The sequence below is a fragment of the Emys orbicularis genome, chromosome 1 (genome assembly GCF_028017835.1).
Source record: "Emys orbicularis isolate rEmyOrb1 chromosome 1, rEmyOrb1.hap1, whole genome shotgun sequence".
Lineage (NCBI taxonomy): Eukaryota > Metazoa > Chordata > Testudines > Emydidae > Emys > Emys orbicularis.
The window spans coordinates 308,886,587-308,903,355 of record NC_088683.1 but is presented as its reverse complement, the minus strand read 5'-3'; the positions used below and the strand labels follow the sequence as shown (position 1 = coordinate 308,903,355).

The following is a 16,769-nucleotide window of genomic DNA, read 5'->3' as shown; positions in this document are numbered from 1 at the left end:
GTGTGTTTAGGTTTGTGTCCCAGAGGTTCTCCTCAAAACATATTCTGTGGTATCCGAGTGCCTGTCTGTAGATAAGATTTCTTGGTGTGTTTGGGTGGTTACTGGATCTGTGAAGATAAGTGTGGTTATCTGTGAGTTTCTTGTATATAGTTGTCTGTAGGGTTCTATTGCTGAAGCTGATTGTGGTGTCCAGGAAGTTGATGATGGTTCGGGAGTGTTCTAGAGAGAGTTTGATAGATGGGTGGTGGATGTTGACGTTGTAGTGGAAATCTGAGTGAGTTTAGGTCATCTGTACAGAGGATGAACATATCATTGATATATCTCAGCTATATCACTGGTTTTCTGGTATACTTGTCCAGAAATTCTTCCTCAAGATGGCCCTGTCAGATGGGACCCTGTGGGAAGTAGAGGATGAGAAACCTGTTTACTTCCAAGAGCTGGGATTTCAAGCTTCATTCATCTGTTAGCTAAAGGTGGATACAAAAAATGGGGTCCTCTTCCTGAGAGAATCTCAGAACCACCAAGGCAAATATTGGGTAGGGTTTCTCCAGGGCATTGCTTCTGCTCCTTGTACGTGGGGTTCCCTCATCTTTCATATCAGCCTCTGCCTAGTATGTGTTTCTGGTAAATTTGATATGCTGGTTAAATCAGTTGTGAGTAGTGTTTCAGCAATTACTTTGATCAATATGTTATAACTAAAATGTTTAACAGAAGAAAAAAATAAGCCTCTTCCAAAATTATGCTTAAAGAGCTGCTGTCTCCTCCTCATTTTAGGTGCTCAGATTCCATGGGATGAGTGCAGCATAAATGGCAAGGTTCATGGGAAAACCTGGAAAAAAAATCCCAAATATTACATTTACAAACAGATATGCAGAAAACTTCTTTAGATAACTGAAAGTGTAAGAAAAAATATTCACTTTATTTTTAGCCAGTTTCTCCACCCTCCCTCCCCATGAAATTCAGTAAAATGGCTATTTGCACATTGAAAGCATGTCCACTGCAAAGCTGCCTTCACTTCAAAATGGATCTTATTCTACGTGATAATATATATATTTATTTAATGTGGAGGTCAGTTTTTAGTGAAAGGAATTCACAAAAAAAGTAAGGGCCCAATTCTGCTACTCTTATTCATGAATAGTACCTTCCTTTGACAAGTAGTCCTGTTGACTTAATTTGACTACTCATAGAAGTAAAGTATTCAGCATGAGACACATGGTGGAATTGGGCCCCGAGTAAATTTTCACATACATAATGATATTTAAGAATTCCTTATTTGAGTATTTTTCCATTTTATTATAAATGTTTCATACACATCTATAGTAGGCTCATTATTTGCATGAACAAACATTGGACTATACATGCTGCTGTGTAAGCAGGTCTGACTACTGAAGTAGCACCTGCTTTATACCAGGGCTGAATCTGGCCTAATCTGCTTTATAAAGATGAACAGTGATCCTTATCAGAAGATACTTACGCATATATCAGAGGATATGTCTGCAACAGCATTTTCTTAAGTTAGCTTTTTTAGGGCCCTGATCCTGCAAATACTTATGAACATTTAATTATATGTATTTGAATAGTTATTTGAAGCCGGTGGGTAAAGTTATGCATTTATATAAGCATCATGGTCCTAGATTTGTAATCTCAAGTCTTGAAACTGTTTGAATTTAATTGTAAAAGACAGCACACATCTGTGGTACTGTACAAATATTAATAAATACTGGAGCATAGCAGTTGATCTGGTTTAATTCAATCTTCATCAGTGTTTCTAAGACTTCCAATATTCTTACTTTCTATTCTATTGTATGTAAAGTAAAGATTATATTATCCTGTTTAACTATAAAATAAAAAAGCTTTTGAACTTACACAAAGCTCTTCTTCAGGTCTTCTTTCCCAGACCTGAAGAAGACTTCTGTAAGCCCGAAAGTTCGTGTCTCTCTCCAACAGATATTGATACAATAAAAGATACTACCTCACCTACTTTGTCTCTCTAATAATTTATTTAAAACATTTTTATTGGAACATGATCTATCATCTAATGGCTTCTTGTAAGGTTGGTCAGGTTCACTTAAAGGGCTACGTAGTACTGTGGAATACATATGTGGGTGGCAGAATTGGATTTTTATTTTTTAGATGGATAATATTGATGTTTACTTTTAAGCATTTGTTTTTATTGATTTTACATTTTCACAGTTGTGGGAAATCGGTGAGGAGTCAGACAATAATTATTTCCTGAGAGTAGACATTGAGATTCAAAAAGTTAAAGCTTTGTAACCGTTAAAACACAAATTGTGGACATCTTGTCAAGATATACAAAGTAAATATTCTTAAATAAAACTCTAATAAATTCTCAAGCAGCATTTTTCTTATTTTGCCTATCTGTAAATTTTGATTATCATCGATGGAAATAATTTTGTCAGTTTGTGTGTACACGGTAAAATCGACATTTACTAACAAAAATCTAATCCTTCCAAGCCATATATATTTATATATAATATAAAGGGTTTTTTTTTTTTTTAAAAAAATCGTTATCATGCCACAGACTTATTTTTTTAAACAGACCCTCATTGGATGTACTAGGGTGTTCCGAGTTCAATAGATATGACACAATAGTGCCCTAAGGCTTTGTCCACAATAGATTTTTTTTTTCCTAAAAATTTTCCACTGTTGTAACATGGATGCTGTCCACATGTGATAGCAAACGAGGCTGAATTAAGGCAATCTAGCGCCTTGGGCACATTCCACATGGGTATGGAAGTAGGTTTCAGAATTAAGATGAGGGGGGCTATTCAGACCACTTGGAGCTATTGTTTTAGCTGTTTGCAGGCATTAATTACACCAGGTCACATTTTCAAGCTTTTCTTTGCTATCAGGAGGACTAGAAACATTTTTCTAATGTGAAAATGGGGACTGATCTCTTCATGTGACTCTAGGAGACAGGGCCCTGTAATGCCTATTCCTTAATCCAGTCCTGGTACTAGCTGGGAGTGCTACTGTAGTTTGGTGGACAGTATATTAACAATTGCATGGTATATCTGTTCTGAACTGCAGTTTATATTATGTATGAATACTGTGAGTGCAGATGGGGAAAAGATAGCTAAAACTGCTAAATCTTAAAGAAGCACAAAATCTTATTTACAGATATCCTGGGCAAAAAAGCAAGAGTTGAAATACACAACAAACAGTTGTTTCTAGAATAATAGATATTAGAGGGAAAGAGACTGGCTGTTCCAATACGTTTTTTTCTATCTCTTAGCCCAGGCAGGTTCTAAATTGTGCTTGGTAGTAAATGGGAAGGTTAGAAACTGCACAACAGTTAAGCATTAACAGTACATAAAGATTTGTCTGAATTAAAGACTGCAAAACAAAATGAAAGCATGATTAATTTAGTAATTGTTATCACCTTTTCTCAATTGCTTCCAGGTAATTTAAAAAAATGAAGATTTTCCCATCATGTCTCTCCACACAGGATCACTAACGAGCTACGTTAGAACACAGGCCTTCAGACAGTTAAGTGCTCAAGAGGTAAAGCAAGATGTTCTTGGTTCCTTTTTTTTATTAACTGGAAATCATCTTATGTTATCGCTTTTCGTTTAATTTAGGTGCAGTAGATGCTATATCCTTAAACTGCTGTTGGTTTCATGATGAACTTGGACTTTAAGCCCAACACAAATTGAAAACCAAATGTATTATTTATTTTATGAAAAACTAAAATTGGTTGTGACTAGTTAGTTTTGATTACAACTGTGCATTGTATACCTCTGTTAGGTTTGGACATTGACTTCAGATAACTCATTTATGACTTTACAGTAAAATTGTATCTAACTAAAATATTTGTTTGATAATTAAACATATTTAAGAGAGTTTCCCTTTTCAAGCTTTTTCCAAAACCTGAAATATTATCTCATTTAATATGGAGTTGTTTTGAAAGTAATTAAAATCTCTTATCTACGTTCTGAGACTAGTAACTGCTTCTGATAAGATCTAACAGGCAGCATCTTAGAGTAAAAATATATTCAGTGTAAATGTTATAGTTGTAGAATACTTGTGGTAAGGTGTGGTGTTGACTTGTGTGATAATTAGGGCATTAGTGTCCTAAAAGGCAGCACTTCTTTATTGCATAACTGATTAATAATGAGTACTCAAAAATAAGTTTTAATCAAATAAACTGGTTGCTAAATATTTATGTTCCTATAAGAAATGTTGGTCTCGATAGTGCTAGTTTATAGTGTGTGTGTATGTATGTATTAAATATGACAAGTTTGGAAATGTCAGGTTTTTAAAAATGTATCTTGTGAAAAAGGGTCTAAAGCAAATCTGATGTTTAACAGAATATTTTCCTAACCTTTTAGGTTATTGAATTCTAAATGTGTCAAGCATAAAATAATATATGGTTGTCCCCAGTAACTATTCTCCAGCTAAAATGGAAATACTTCAGTTTTGATTTGGATACCTATTCCTTCCCAGATTCCAAAGGAGCTTTGCTCTGATCTTTAAACTAACGGGACTGTTGTCTGCTGTCAGGCTCTTGTGCAGCTTGTTTAGTTTAAAAACAGTACGTATCTAAGCAGCTTCTCCCTTCCAACTATTAGTTTACAAGAATTACAGTTCCTTTTTCTTTTCTTAACACTTTCAGTGTTATGCCAGTGTGTTTAAACATCTTAATTCAACACAAACTAAGGACCTATTCCTGTAAATGGCACATGCTTAACTTTACCATGAGTAGTTACATTGAAATAAATAATATTCATGGCAGCAGAATTAGGATGTGCATAAGTGTCAGCAGGATTGGGGCCTAAGGAAACAGGATTTCTTCCTCTTCCCCTTAGATATTTTGCTCCCCCTCCCCCCCAAGGTATTTTAGTAACTTTGTTTTCTCAAAAATAACTAAAAATAAAATAGTTGTATTGGCCATTACATTTGTGAAGCATATCACTTTTTGTTGCCAGTACTGAACTGTTATGTTGTTGTGACCTAAACAATGGAAATGCAACAATATTACAGTGAGAGATTAGAGCATTTTTGTAATACAGGTTTGACTAAACTCTGTCTTTCTCTGCAGTGCTTAATAAAACATTGTGCAGTGTTCTCCTGAGAGAACTCCATAATCCGATTGTCTTTTTTTATTTGTTTTGGTTTTTTGTCTTAGTTGACCAAGCAAAGCAATAAGGTAACTGTCTCCGAGTCAGTGTATTCATCGAATGCTACAGTGTTTGCTCCAGCAAGGGTTAGCTGTCTTGCTCAGACACCTCAAATTTCAGATCTCTCAGGTATGACTTTTATAATCGATTTTCTAATTTATAATCTTAATTGTTGATTGCATGGCATGATAGTCAGCCTGTTAATAGAAATGGTAGAGATTTGTATAGTCCTTTAATTACCAAGAGCTAACTGACTGAAATTGAAAATTTATTTGTTGGCTGTTGAGATGAGTCAGTACAAAAGTGCCTCCTTCACTCTGCCTCACTTCCTTGCCTTGAGAAGAACTGCCATCCTTTCTGGTCAGAACAGCAATCTGAGTGCTCAAAAGCTAAAATGAATACTTCTTCCCATTAATAATCTGAATGGTATTTGAAAATAAAGACTTTGCCCTTACTCATGCAAATAATAATGTTGTTGACTTCAACAGGCTACTAGCTTGAATACAATTTGCAAGATGAAGCCATTAGTAGGAATATATTAGTTGTAATTTCAAAATTTGAGCTTAAAGTAACACTTCTGATGTTGGCAACATAGGAGCCCAGAGTAAAGATGAAAGTTTATGATGGTGGGTTAGCCAGTCTAGGATTTTAGCCAGTGCTGACCCAGAATAAAACCCAACCATTGGAAACACTCAATTTTGAGGCAACAATCACATTACTTCTACTTGGACAGTCCCTTCCATTGTTCACTTAAGCTTTGCTTTAAATGATGTGGATAGAAAGCTGGAGAAATCAATAGAGAACATTGAAAGCCTCAGAAGGCAAAATAATCTTTGTCATTATTACTTTAGTACCTAGGAGTCCTACTTATGGGCAGGACTCCATTGTACCAGGCACTGTAAAAACACAGAATGAGAAGACAGTCCTTACCCAAAGAGTTTACAATCTAAGTATAAGACAAGAAACATCTGGGAGTAGAAAGAAACAATGAGACAACATTGGTCAGTGTAATAGGTAGTGGTACCAGTGGCCTAACTGTTTTTTTGTAGGCATCCTGGCTAAGAGCTTTAAGGTGGTAGCTTTGCACATGTTTATGGGGAGCTCCTCCCGAGCATGAGCAGCAGCATGGGGGAAAGCACAAAAGTTCTTGTTTGAAACTTTAACAAGTGGATTATAGAAGCTGATATTACGGGCCGATTGGATGCAGGAATCAATATGGTTGGAAAACCGTCCCCAGAGAATAGTTATCAGTGGTTCACAGTCATGCTGGAGGGGCATAACAAGTGGGGCCCCGCAGGGATCAGTTCTGGGTCTGGTTCTGTTCAATATCTTCATCAGTGATTTAGATAATGGCATAGAGAGTACACTTATAAAGTTTGCAGATGATACCAAGCTGGAAGGGGTTGCAAGTGCTTTGGAGGATAGGATTAAAAATCAAAATGATCTGGACAAACTGGAAAAACGGTCTGAAGTAAATAGGATGAAATTCAATAAGGACAAATGCAAAGTACTCCATTTAGGAAGGAACACTCAGTTGCACACATGCAAAATGCGAAATGACTGCCTAAAAAGGAGTACTGCAGAAAGGGATCTGGGGGTCTTAGTGGATCACAAGGTAAATATGAGTCAACAGTGTAACACTGTTGCAAAAAAAGCTAACATCATTCTGGGACGTATTAGCAGGAGTGTTATAAGCAAGACATGAGAAATAATTCTGTTCTACTCCACGCTGATTAGGACTCAACTGTAGTATTGTGTCCAATTCTGGGTGTCACATTTCAGGAAAGATGTGGACAAATTGGAGAAAGTCCAGAGAAGAGCAACAAAAATGATTAAAGGTCTATGAAAATTTGACCTACATATGAGGGAACATTGAAAAAATTGTGTTTGTTTAGTTTGGAAAAGAGAAGACTGAGAGGGGACATAACAGTTTTCAAGTACATAAAAGGTTGTTACCAGGAGGGAGAAAAAATGTTCTTCTTAACCTTTAAGGATAGGACAAGAAGCAATGGGCTTAAATTGCAGCAAGGGAGGTTTAGATTGGACATTAGGAAAAACTTCCTAACTGTCAGGGTGGTTAAGCACTGGAATAAATTGTCAAGGGAGGTTGTGGAATCTCCATCATTGGAGATTTTTAAGAGCAGGTTGGACAAACACCTGTCAGGGATGGTCTAGCTAATATTTAGTCCTGCCATGGGTGCAGGGGACTGGACTAGATGACTTCTCGAGGTCCCTTCCAGTTCTATGATTTTATGTCAATAGTAAATGAGAGATGATAGGTAGGAGGAAGTGTAGACCGCGAAGGGCCTTGAAAGTGAAGACAAGCAGTTCATGCCTGCAGGGGAGAAGGAGGTGCCAGTGGAGGGATAATATGGTCAAAGCGACCGTTTAGGAGAATGATCTTTGTGGCAGCATTCTGAATAGATATGAGTGGGGCAAGGTTGCATTTCTCAAGGACAGAGAGAAGAATGTTGCAGTAATTGAGGCGTGAGATGATAAGAGCTGGGATGAAAATTTTAGCTGTTTGCATGGATAGGAAAAACCTTATTTTAAGAGATATTACACAGAAAAAATCTGAACGATTTAGACATAGCCTGGATATGAGGACCTGGAGAGAAGTCCAAGTCACAGATGATAACCAGGCCTAAATGACAGGTGGAATGATGGTGTTGTCCATAGCAATCAAGAAAGTGCGAGAGGATGGTTGGGGGTGGGTGTGAGATGATTAAGAACTCTCTTTTAGCCATGTTGAGCTTCAGCTGACTGTTAGACATCCATGAGGAGATGTCAGAGACAGCCTGAGATTTTAGTTTGGATAGAAGGAGGCAGGTGTGGATTGAGGTTGAGCTGTGAGTCATTAACATCAAGATGATAGTTGAATTCATGTTGGCAGATGAGATGACCCAGAGATAAAGGAGAACAGAAAGGGACTCAGGACAGGACCCTGTGGAACTCCAGTGGAAAGTTGGAAGGGAGGATGAGGCAGATCCTCCAAAGGGCACATTGAATGAGTGATTAGAGAAGTAAAAGGAAAAGATGGAGTCATGGAAGCCAAATGAGGAAAATGTTTCAAGAACAACATGGCTGGCTATCTTGAAGGCTACTGACCAGGAGCGGATTTACCATGAAACAAACCGTGCAGTGGCATGGGGCCCCCAAAATGCAGGACAAATATCTGACAACCTGCCCCCGAGTCTCGGCCGGCGATGCAGCAGGGCTCAGGCAGGCAGGCTGCCTGCATGCTGTGCCCGGTGGCCCCACGCCGCCCCTGGAAGCGGCTGGCTGCTGGCACATCTCTGCGCACCCCTGGTGGGGGGCGGAGGCGGCTCCATGCGCTGCCCCTGTCCCGGGCAGAGCACGGAGACGCGCTGTCCCCTTTCCCCCAAGGGGCGCACAGAGACATGCCAGCAGCAGAGCTAAGGCGGCTCCCTGCCTGCTCTGCCTCCCTCCCTCCACGCCGCTTCACTCCCAGAAGCAGCCAGCATGTCCCTGTAGCCCTTGGGGTGTGTGTGTGTGTGTGTCTCCGCGCGCTGTCCCCACCCCGAACGCTGACTACAGAGCAGCCGGGAACTGCGGCCAATGGGAGCTGCGGGGGCGGCGCCTGTGGTTAAGAGCCGGTGCCAGAGGGGTGTGTGTGCCAGTCGCTTTGGGAGCCGTGCCGCCTGAGGTAAGCACTGTCCCTCAGCCAAGAGCCTGCACCCAAACTTCCTCCCAGTGCCTGCCCCTCCTCCTGCACCCCAACCCCCTGCCCCAATGAGGAGGAGGATGAAGAAAAAAAGAATGAAAAAGGTCATGGGCGGGGGGGGAGAGAAGAGAGAATCTTATTTTTCTTGGGTGGGCCCCGAAAATGAAGCTGCAGACAGGGTTCCACTAATTCTAAATCTGCCACTGCTACTGACAGGCCAAGGAGAATGAGGATGGAATTAGTTAGTTCTGAGATTTGTCTAAGAAGAGGCCATTAGAGACTTTGAGAGAGGTTTCAGTGGAGTGCAAGGAGCAAAAGCCAAATTTGAAAAGATCTTGAGATGGAATTGGGGGAGAAGAGCTCCAGACAGCAATTGTACAGACAGCAGGTTCAATGAGTATAGAGATGAATGGGGGAAGGGAGATGGGGCAGTAGTTGGAGAGAAAAATGGGGCGAAGGGTGGGAGAGACTAAAGCATGTTTGTATTGTGAGTGGAAAGAACCAGTGAAAGTGAGAGGTTAAGGAGAAGAGTAAGGAAGGAGATGAGTGGGGGTAAGGGCTACCAGAAGATGGGATAGGGTGGGGTTACTCATGGAAGTGGAGAGAGTGGGGGAGGTGAGTAGGCAAAAACCTACGTCTGTTACAGAGGAGAAGGTGGAGAGAGCTGTAGGAGGGGAAAGGGTAAGGCCATGTCATATGTAGTTAATTTTCTCTACATTGGTGAGATCTTGTATGGGGCAAGAAGTAGAGGGAGGAGGAGAAGGTTTGAGGAGTGAGTCAAAGATGACAAAAAGGCAGCTAGGATTGGGGTGTGGGATTCAATTAAATTGGATAAGTACAGCTGTTTACTTAGGATGATGGCAGAACTGAAGGAGGAGAGAACGAATTTATAGTGCAGGAAGTCAGCCTGGTCATTGGGATTTTCACCCGAGATGCTCCACAGCGCAAAAGCAGGATTGGAGGAAGAGGATGTGGGGGGGGGGAGGGGTGAGCCAGGGCTGGGGGTTGGCAGGCAGAACTTGCGATTGGAAAGACTGGCAAAAGAGTCAAAGGTAGAGGAGAGGCTGTGTTTTGAATGTTTTGTCTTATATGAAGGATGATGTGCATTTGGGGAGGGAGACATGCAAGTGCAACCTATTAAAGTTATCAAACTACTTTCCCCTCTTCCCCCCGGAAAACAAATCAGTAGAACCTCAGCGTTCTGAACATCTCGGGAATGGAGGCTGTTCATAACTCTGAAATGTTTGCAACTCTGAACAAAATGCTATGGTTGTTCTTTCAAAAGTTTACAAGTGAACATTGACTTAATACAGTTTTAAAACTTTACTATGCAGAGGAAAAATGCTGCTTTCCCTTTATTTTTTTAGTAGTTTACGTTTAACACAGTACTGTACTGTATTTGCTTTTTGTGTGTGTGTGTGTCTCTCTGCCGCTGCCAGATTGTGTACTTCCAGTTCCAAATGAGGTGGGTGGTTAACTGGTCAGTTCGTAACTCTGGTGTTTGTAACTCTGAGGTTCTACTGTACTGCCCCTTTTATTTGTTTCTGAAAGTCTTTTAGCTTTGAGTCTATGCTGCTTAAGTAACAAATCACTAGCAACGTGATTTCCACAAGCTGTGGGATCAGTTCATTAATGTTTAGCAGTTTTTCAGATGCACCTTAGATTTCTCTTTTTGAGACATGTTTTTACAATATTGAGGCTGCTAGGCTGAGCAAAGTGGCTGGGGTTTTTCTTTGAGTCCCTAAATTAGTGAACTCTCTTATCTAACAAACAATTCCAGCACATACTGGCTCCCAGTTGAGTGGGCCTTAGTGAGATTTGTTGCCAGTTGTTTTTAGTTGAGATTCATTTCCTGACAATGTCCAAGGAGACAACTCCTGGACAAAGGTCTCCCAGACTTGCCACTTTGTTCCGCTTGTGGTTCTTGGCATTCCCTCTGGTCCTAATAAATCGCCCTTTGCTCTGGATATGAATCTTGTTGTTTGCACCTATTCTCAGACTTTCACAATCAACTTATCTGCCGTCAATGATACACATGCCCATTTCTTTGTCATGTGAGGTCTGATAACTTATCTTGTAACATCAACCACATGACAAAGCCCTTCATTTCATGACTGATGGTAAGTTTTTCCTAAATTTCTTGATGAAGAAATGTCTGGTTCTACAATTCCATAATTTGAAGTTACTGATTGCAGTGCATACTAGTACATCATATTCATGATGTCAGACCTGCTTTTAAAAATCTTAACCAAATTCTTACCTGTTCTGTTGATCTCCAACTTTGCAGTAATTCACTTAAAATTGTGAAATTGTAGAATATAGAGCTTTTGATTCCTTCCAAGGAACTCTGTGTGTTACAGTTGTTTGTTGAGGGTCCAGACAAAATGCTGCTGCCATTCTGAATAATGGATTCATGGTCATTTTGGCCTTGTCTTGTCTGGGATTGAAAGGTACACATAACTTAGTGTAGGCCGAGCAGTGTATTCTTTAACCTGTGCTAAGCTGGCTGAGCCAGTATTGGGCCCATACTTTCAGCTGGTATCTCCTCTGGATCCAGCAGGAGTATGAGTGAGTGCGAAGGCTGCCTGCAGTGAAAGCGCCATATGCCCTTGCTTTCTGTCCCCACCAGCTAGGGTCTTGTCTGGATCCAGCAGGAGTATCAGTGAGTGGGGAAATGCTTCAAGAATGGTAATTTTTTCTATGAAAGAAAGCAAATCAAAAATGTGAAGGTTCTTGTAAAAGCATTCTGTAGGTATCCATTGCTGCTTTTTTTTTTTAAGTGGCTTCTGTCATATTTTATGCTTCAAAAATAATTCCTTATAAAGATCTCAACTTGGTGCTTGTTTCCATCTATTTGCAGACTCAATAAGAGTCTTTGTAAAAATGACGTTTGCAACTGTAAAGGATATAAATGAAAGTTTAAATTATAAATATTACACCTTTCATTACCCTCTTTGTTTAGTGGGAATCTTTCTTGCCTGCTTGTCTACACTTATAGTGCTGCAGTGGCTGTAGTGGGAGAACTTCTCCCATCAGCATAGGTACTCCACCTCCCCAGGAGACAGTAGCTATGTCGATGGGAGAAGCCCTCCTGTCGACATAGAGCTGTCTGCACTGGGGATTAGATTAATATAACTGCATTGCCAAGGGATGGATATTCCATACCCCTGAGCAACATAGTTATATCGACATAAGTCTGTAGTGTAGACCAAGCCTAAATCCTGCCGGTGAAGACTCTAGCACTTCTTTTTTGACACAAAGTATATGACTCCTTTGCCTTTTGTAGTAATCTGTATTCCTCTGCCTTGCTAAACTGTTATGTTCCATTCTTGCCTTAATGCAGGAGATAGTGTAAAGACTGGAGCAGTGTGAGTGGGTTTTTGTTGTTTGTTTTTCCCTGTTCAGAATTTCCTGAAGGCTCTTTCTTTTGAGCTCACATGTAGTTTCCAACAATGACACATGGGAACATACTGGGACAACCAACCACAGTTTAAATGTTTACTAAGTATACATGCTTGGCTAGGAATGTCTTACTTTACTATTGATCGATCAACAATAGAAACATTTCCAGGTTGCAGGAGACAAGATCCCTAACCTTCCAGTGGAGGTAGTGTTGGGGGGTTTGTTTGGATTTTTTTCCCCATTGAATGTATTCTCTACTCATGCTGTAACTAGGAACCTTTTTTTGATGACTTCCTAACCTCTTGATCCCTTACTTTTCCTAAACAGATGAGTACTCAAGGCCAGCAGTGATTGGGCATGCAGGAAATTTTAGATCATTCCTGGACAGTATTGCAGCCATCAAAGAAATTCTTGCATCTGTTCTAAATGCATCTGGTATTAAACCATCTTCACTACCAGAGAAAACGGTATTGCAGACAACTGAAGGTCCAGACAGCGATATGGAACACTGGGAGGAGAGTACTGATGGTGATTCTAATGATGACAGTGACCCAGATTATACACATCACAATGTTGCTTCTACACAAATGGACATTAGATTTATGAGGCATAAGGCATCTTGGGATAATACTCCGTGTAGTTCTTCTAAATCTTCACTGGATTCCTCATCATGCCCACTTTATCCTGGCAGAAGCCCCATCACTTCGGCTTTAAATAGCTCATCCCGTTTGGAAGTGTCTCCTCTGAAATGTGATTACTTTACCCAAGTGACTTTAACTGGAGGCACTATCACATCATTGGCGAACTCTGCTATTACGTGTTCAGAAAAAGATCTTAAAAACTCTTCAAGTTCACCAGACCAGCCTTTGGCTTTTAAAGGAATCTCTCCAGATTCAATAGCTAATGAGTTGTCAGCAGCATTTAGAAATTCTGAGACTTCAGAACCCATGCCACTCAGAGATGAGGGCAGCAATGCTTTCCACCCGCGTTCACAGTCAGTGCCCTCTGATCAGCAAGGTAACTTTCATTTAATCACTTCCAAACCTTTTCCTGTTACTGCTTTTGTAGTACTAGGGGATAGACCCAAATGAAACTGGTCTCATTGTGGTGATAACTGACCACGCAAACACTGCCACTTGAGACTTGTCTACACTTGAAATGCTACAGTGTAGACCAGAGGTGGGCAAACTCCGGCCCGCGGGACCCTCCTGCCCGGCCCCTGAGCTCCTGCCCCGGGAGGCTAGCCTCCGGCCCCTCCCCTGCTGTTCCCCCTCCCCGCAGCCTCAGCTTGCCCTGCTGCCGGTGCAATGCTCTGGGCAGCGGGGCTGCAAGCTCCTGGGGCAGCGCAGCTGCAGAGCCAGGGCCTGACCCGCTCTGTGCTGCGCAGTGGCGTGGCTGGCTCCAGCCAGGCGGCGCGGCTGCCTGTCCTGGTGGTCTGGGCGGCGCGGCTATAGCGCCGCCAGCCACTGGTGCTCCAGGCAGCGCAGGCAGGGAGCAGGGAGGGTTGGATAGAGGGCAGGGGAGTTCGGGTCAGGGGGTGGGGATGTGGATAGGTGTCGGGGTGGTCAGAGGGTGAGGAACAGGGGTGTTGAATGGGGGCAGTCAGGAAGGAGAGGGGGGGTTGGATGGGGAGCAGTCAGGGGCAGGGGTTCCAGGGGCAGACAGGGAACGGGGGGGTTGGATGGAGTGGCGGGGGGTCCAGGGCTGTCAGGGGACAGGGAACGGGGGGGTTGGATGGGGCAGGAGTCCCGGAGGGGCTGTCAGGGGGCGAGAAGCAGGAGGGGTCGGATGGGGGTGGGGACGGGCCACGCCTGGCTGTTTGGGGAGGCACAGCCTCCCCTAACTGGCCCTCCATACAATTTTGGAAACCGGATGCAGCCCTCAGGCCAAAAGGTTTGCCTGCCCCTGGTGTAGACACTACCTACTCTGATGGGAGGGGTTCTCCTGTTGCCATAGATAATCCACCTCCCCAACAGGTAGCTATATCAATGGAAGAATTCTTCTGTCAGCCTAGCACTGTCTACACCAAGAGTTAGATTGGCTTAACTACACCACTTGGGTGTGGATTTTGCCCACCCTTGAGCGACGTAGCTTTGGGTCAACCTAAATTTATAGTGTAATCCAGGCCTTGGAATGGGACAGAGTAAAGATGGAGGAATAACAAATTAAGAACAGCTGTTCTCTGGGGACAAACTAATCAGTGAGACTCTGAACACATGCTAGTGGGTGTGTCTGCTATTTTCTTGTTATAAGAATGCTAAATGATTCTAATTTAGTATTGAATCTCTAATAGAACATAAGTCATTTAACTCTAATAATGCAGATAATGTAATTTAAGAGACTACTACCTGACTTTATCTTATCTCAGAATTTCCCTTATGCTAAAAGCAAATAAAGTAAATCTTGGCATTTTTTGCTTTAGCTAATGATTGAATGATGTGCTGGGGAGGCTGCCTGGGAGACCCTTATGATGTTTGACACCAAATTGCACGCAAGAAAGACTGGTGATTTCCCTGAATCTGATGGGAATTAATCTCCTTTGTGGGTACTGCTATATCATCCTATGCCACAGTTGACTTATACCTTCTGCAGAATATATATATCTTTTGCTTTTGGAATAGACCAGATTTCACCAAAAGGCATGTATCCTCAAAGGGATGTTCTCTTCAGACTTACACCAAAAGCTCTTCATTTGTCATCCACCTCCTTCAAATGATACAAATCTTAACACTGTGCTGTATTTGCAATATACTCATAATTTGTTCCTAAAAAAAAAAACCCCACACCATATTTATTCCTAAGAAAGTGCATATAGTAAGTTTGCTTGTTCTGGAGCATCGCCTCCTGGAATTGTTATGATAAAGAACTTCTGTTTTATAGGAATCTATTTTCTCATCAGTTACTCCCCACTGTTCTTTGTGAGCACATAAACAGGATCAGGGAGAAGAGTTTTGCAGGAGCCCCTTGTTCTAAATACAGTGTGAGCAACATTGCTGCTGATAAGCTTCAGTTTTTGTTTGTTTAGTCATATGAATGGTACAGTCCCAAATTGTCATCAATGGAAAATAAAGGTCTCTATTATGAAGGTGCAGGACAAGTAGTGACATTAGGGGAGATGGCATGGTCTAGTCTAGTGGACAGGGCACTGAACTAGGAGTCAGACCTGGGTCTCTTTCTGTCTCTGCCACTGGCCTCCTGTGTGTGTTTGGGCAAGTTGCTTCATGCCCGTTTCCCCTCCCATCATTTGTCTGTATTGTCCTTTAGATAGTAAGCTGCTATTTGCAGCAAGGACTGTCTCTTCTCATGTGTTTGTACAGTGCCTAGCACAATGGGGCCCAATCTCAGTTAAGACATCTGTCTGCTACTCTAATACAGGTAACTAAAATGGTAACTGATTTGATTTCTACTTAAAGGAGACCTGAAGGTGGAGAGAATGGGGGTTTGTGCTCTCTTCCCCTTCTTTGTGATTAGAAAAAAGGCTTGAAATGTCAGGCTTTTCTCTTCAGAATTTGATTTTTTTCTGTTTTTACCTTAGAAATCTCAGGAATGTCAAATCTTTTGTACCCTGTTTTGCTGAAGGTCTCCGAGGAGCCAGAAACATGGATTGGGCATTCCCTCAAGGCATGCTCCAAAACCCATTGGAGTTAATGAAGACTCCAATTAATTTCAGTGGGCTTTGGATCAGGTCTTCGGTTATTAAATGAAATGGTGGAGGTGCTGAATCTTCACCAAAAATACTTTCAGTTCCATAGTTTGTCAGGCATTTTGGATTAAACAAAAGGTAACAATGTGAGTAAAAGTCATCCCCAGCCCTCAGTGAATTGGGTTTCCTTTCATTGGTATCTGATATCATAATCGTATTAGCTCCTCAGTCATCCAGGAAACATAAGGTTGACAAGGTGTGAATTTCTGGTGTAAGGGTGGGAAAATCAGGCTGCCTTGGTATCATAAATAACTGCTCCCCCACCCCCTGAAAAAACCCCTCAGACACATTTGTTTCTGTTTTTGTTACTCTAAAATCAACATTGCACATGTGACAGACTCTGTGGCTCCACCCTCAAGTACTGTAGTCTCTCTCATCTGTAAATGGCTAATGTCATGTTAATTCAAAACATGTCTTGATCCTGCAGTGAGCTCCTTAATGGGCAGACCCCATTGCAGGATCAGGGACTTGAACAATAATTAGTTATTTGGGACATATAGTTTCATAAACACTGTGAGCAGTTGATTAATGTGGCCGTGACGATTGTGGTTTGCTCCAGTTAGGCGCTTTGTTCACTGAACCAGGCACAATGTATTTGGATCCTGTCTGGACAGCGGTGGCACCAGCGCTCCAAGCGCGTGCCTGGGGCGGCAAGCTGCGGGGGGCGCCCTGCCGGTCCCTGTGAGGGCGGCAGTCAGGGAGCCTTCGGCGGCATGCCTGCGGGAGGTCCGCCGGTCCCGCGGATTCGGCAGCAATTTGGCGGCAGGTATGCCAAAGCCGCGGGACCGGCGGACCTCCCGCGGGCATGCCGCTGAATCCGCGGGACCAGCGACCTCCC

General features: G+C 42.0%; 1 protein-coding gene across 1 annotated transcript in view; it reads left to right on the top strand.

Moving 5' to 3' along the window:
* Window positions 1–3,427: 3,427 nt before the first annotated feature.
* LOC135888777 (protein associated with UVRAG as autophagy enhancer-like) overlaps window positions 3,428–16,769 on the top strand; it is a 32,848-nt gene continuing 19,506 nt past the window's right edge. The window contains exons 1-3 of the mRNA XM_065416563.1: window positions 3,428–3,525; window positions 5,150–5,270; window positions 12,556–13,245. Coding sequence (XP_065272635.1) covers window positions 3,454–3,525; window positions 5,150–5,270; window positions 12,556–13,245 — 883 coding nt within the window. The 5' untranslated portion in view covers window positions 3,428–3,453. The remainder of the gene's footprint in view (window positions 3,526–5,149; window positions 5,271–12,555; window positions 13,246–16,769) is intronic.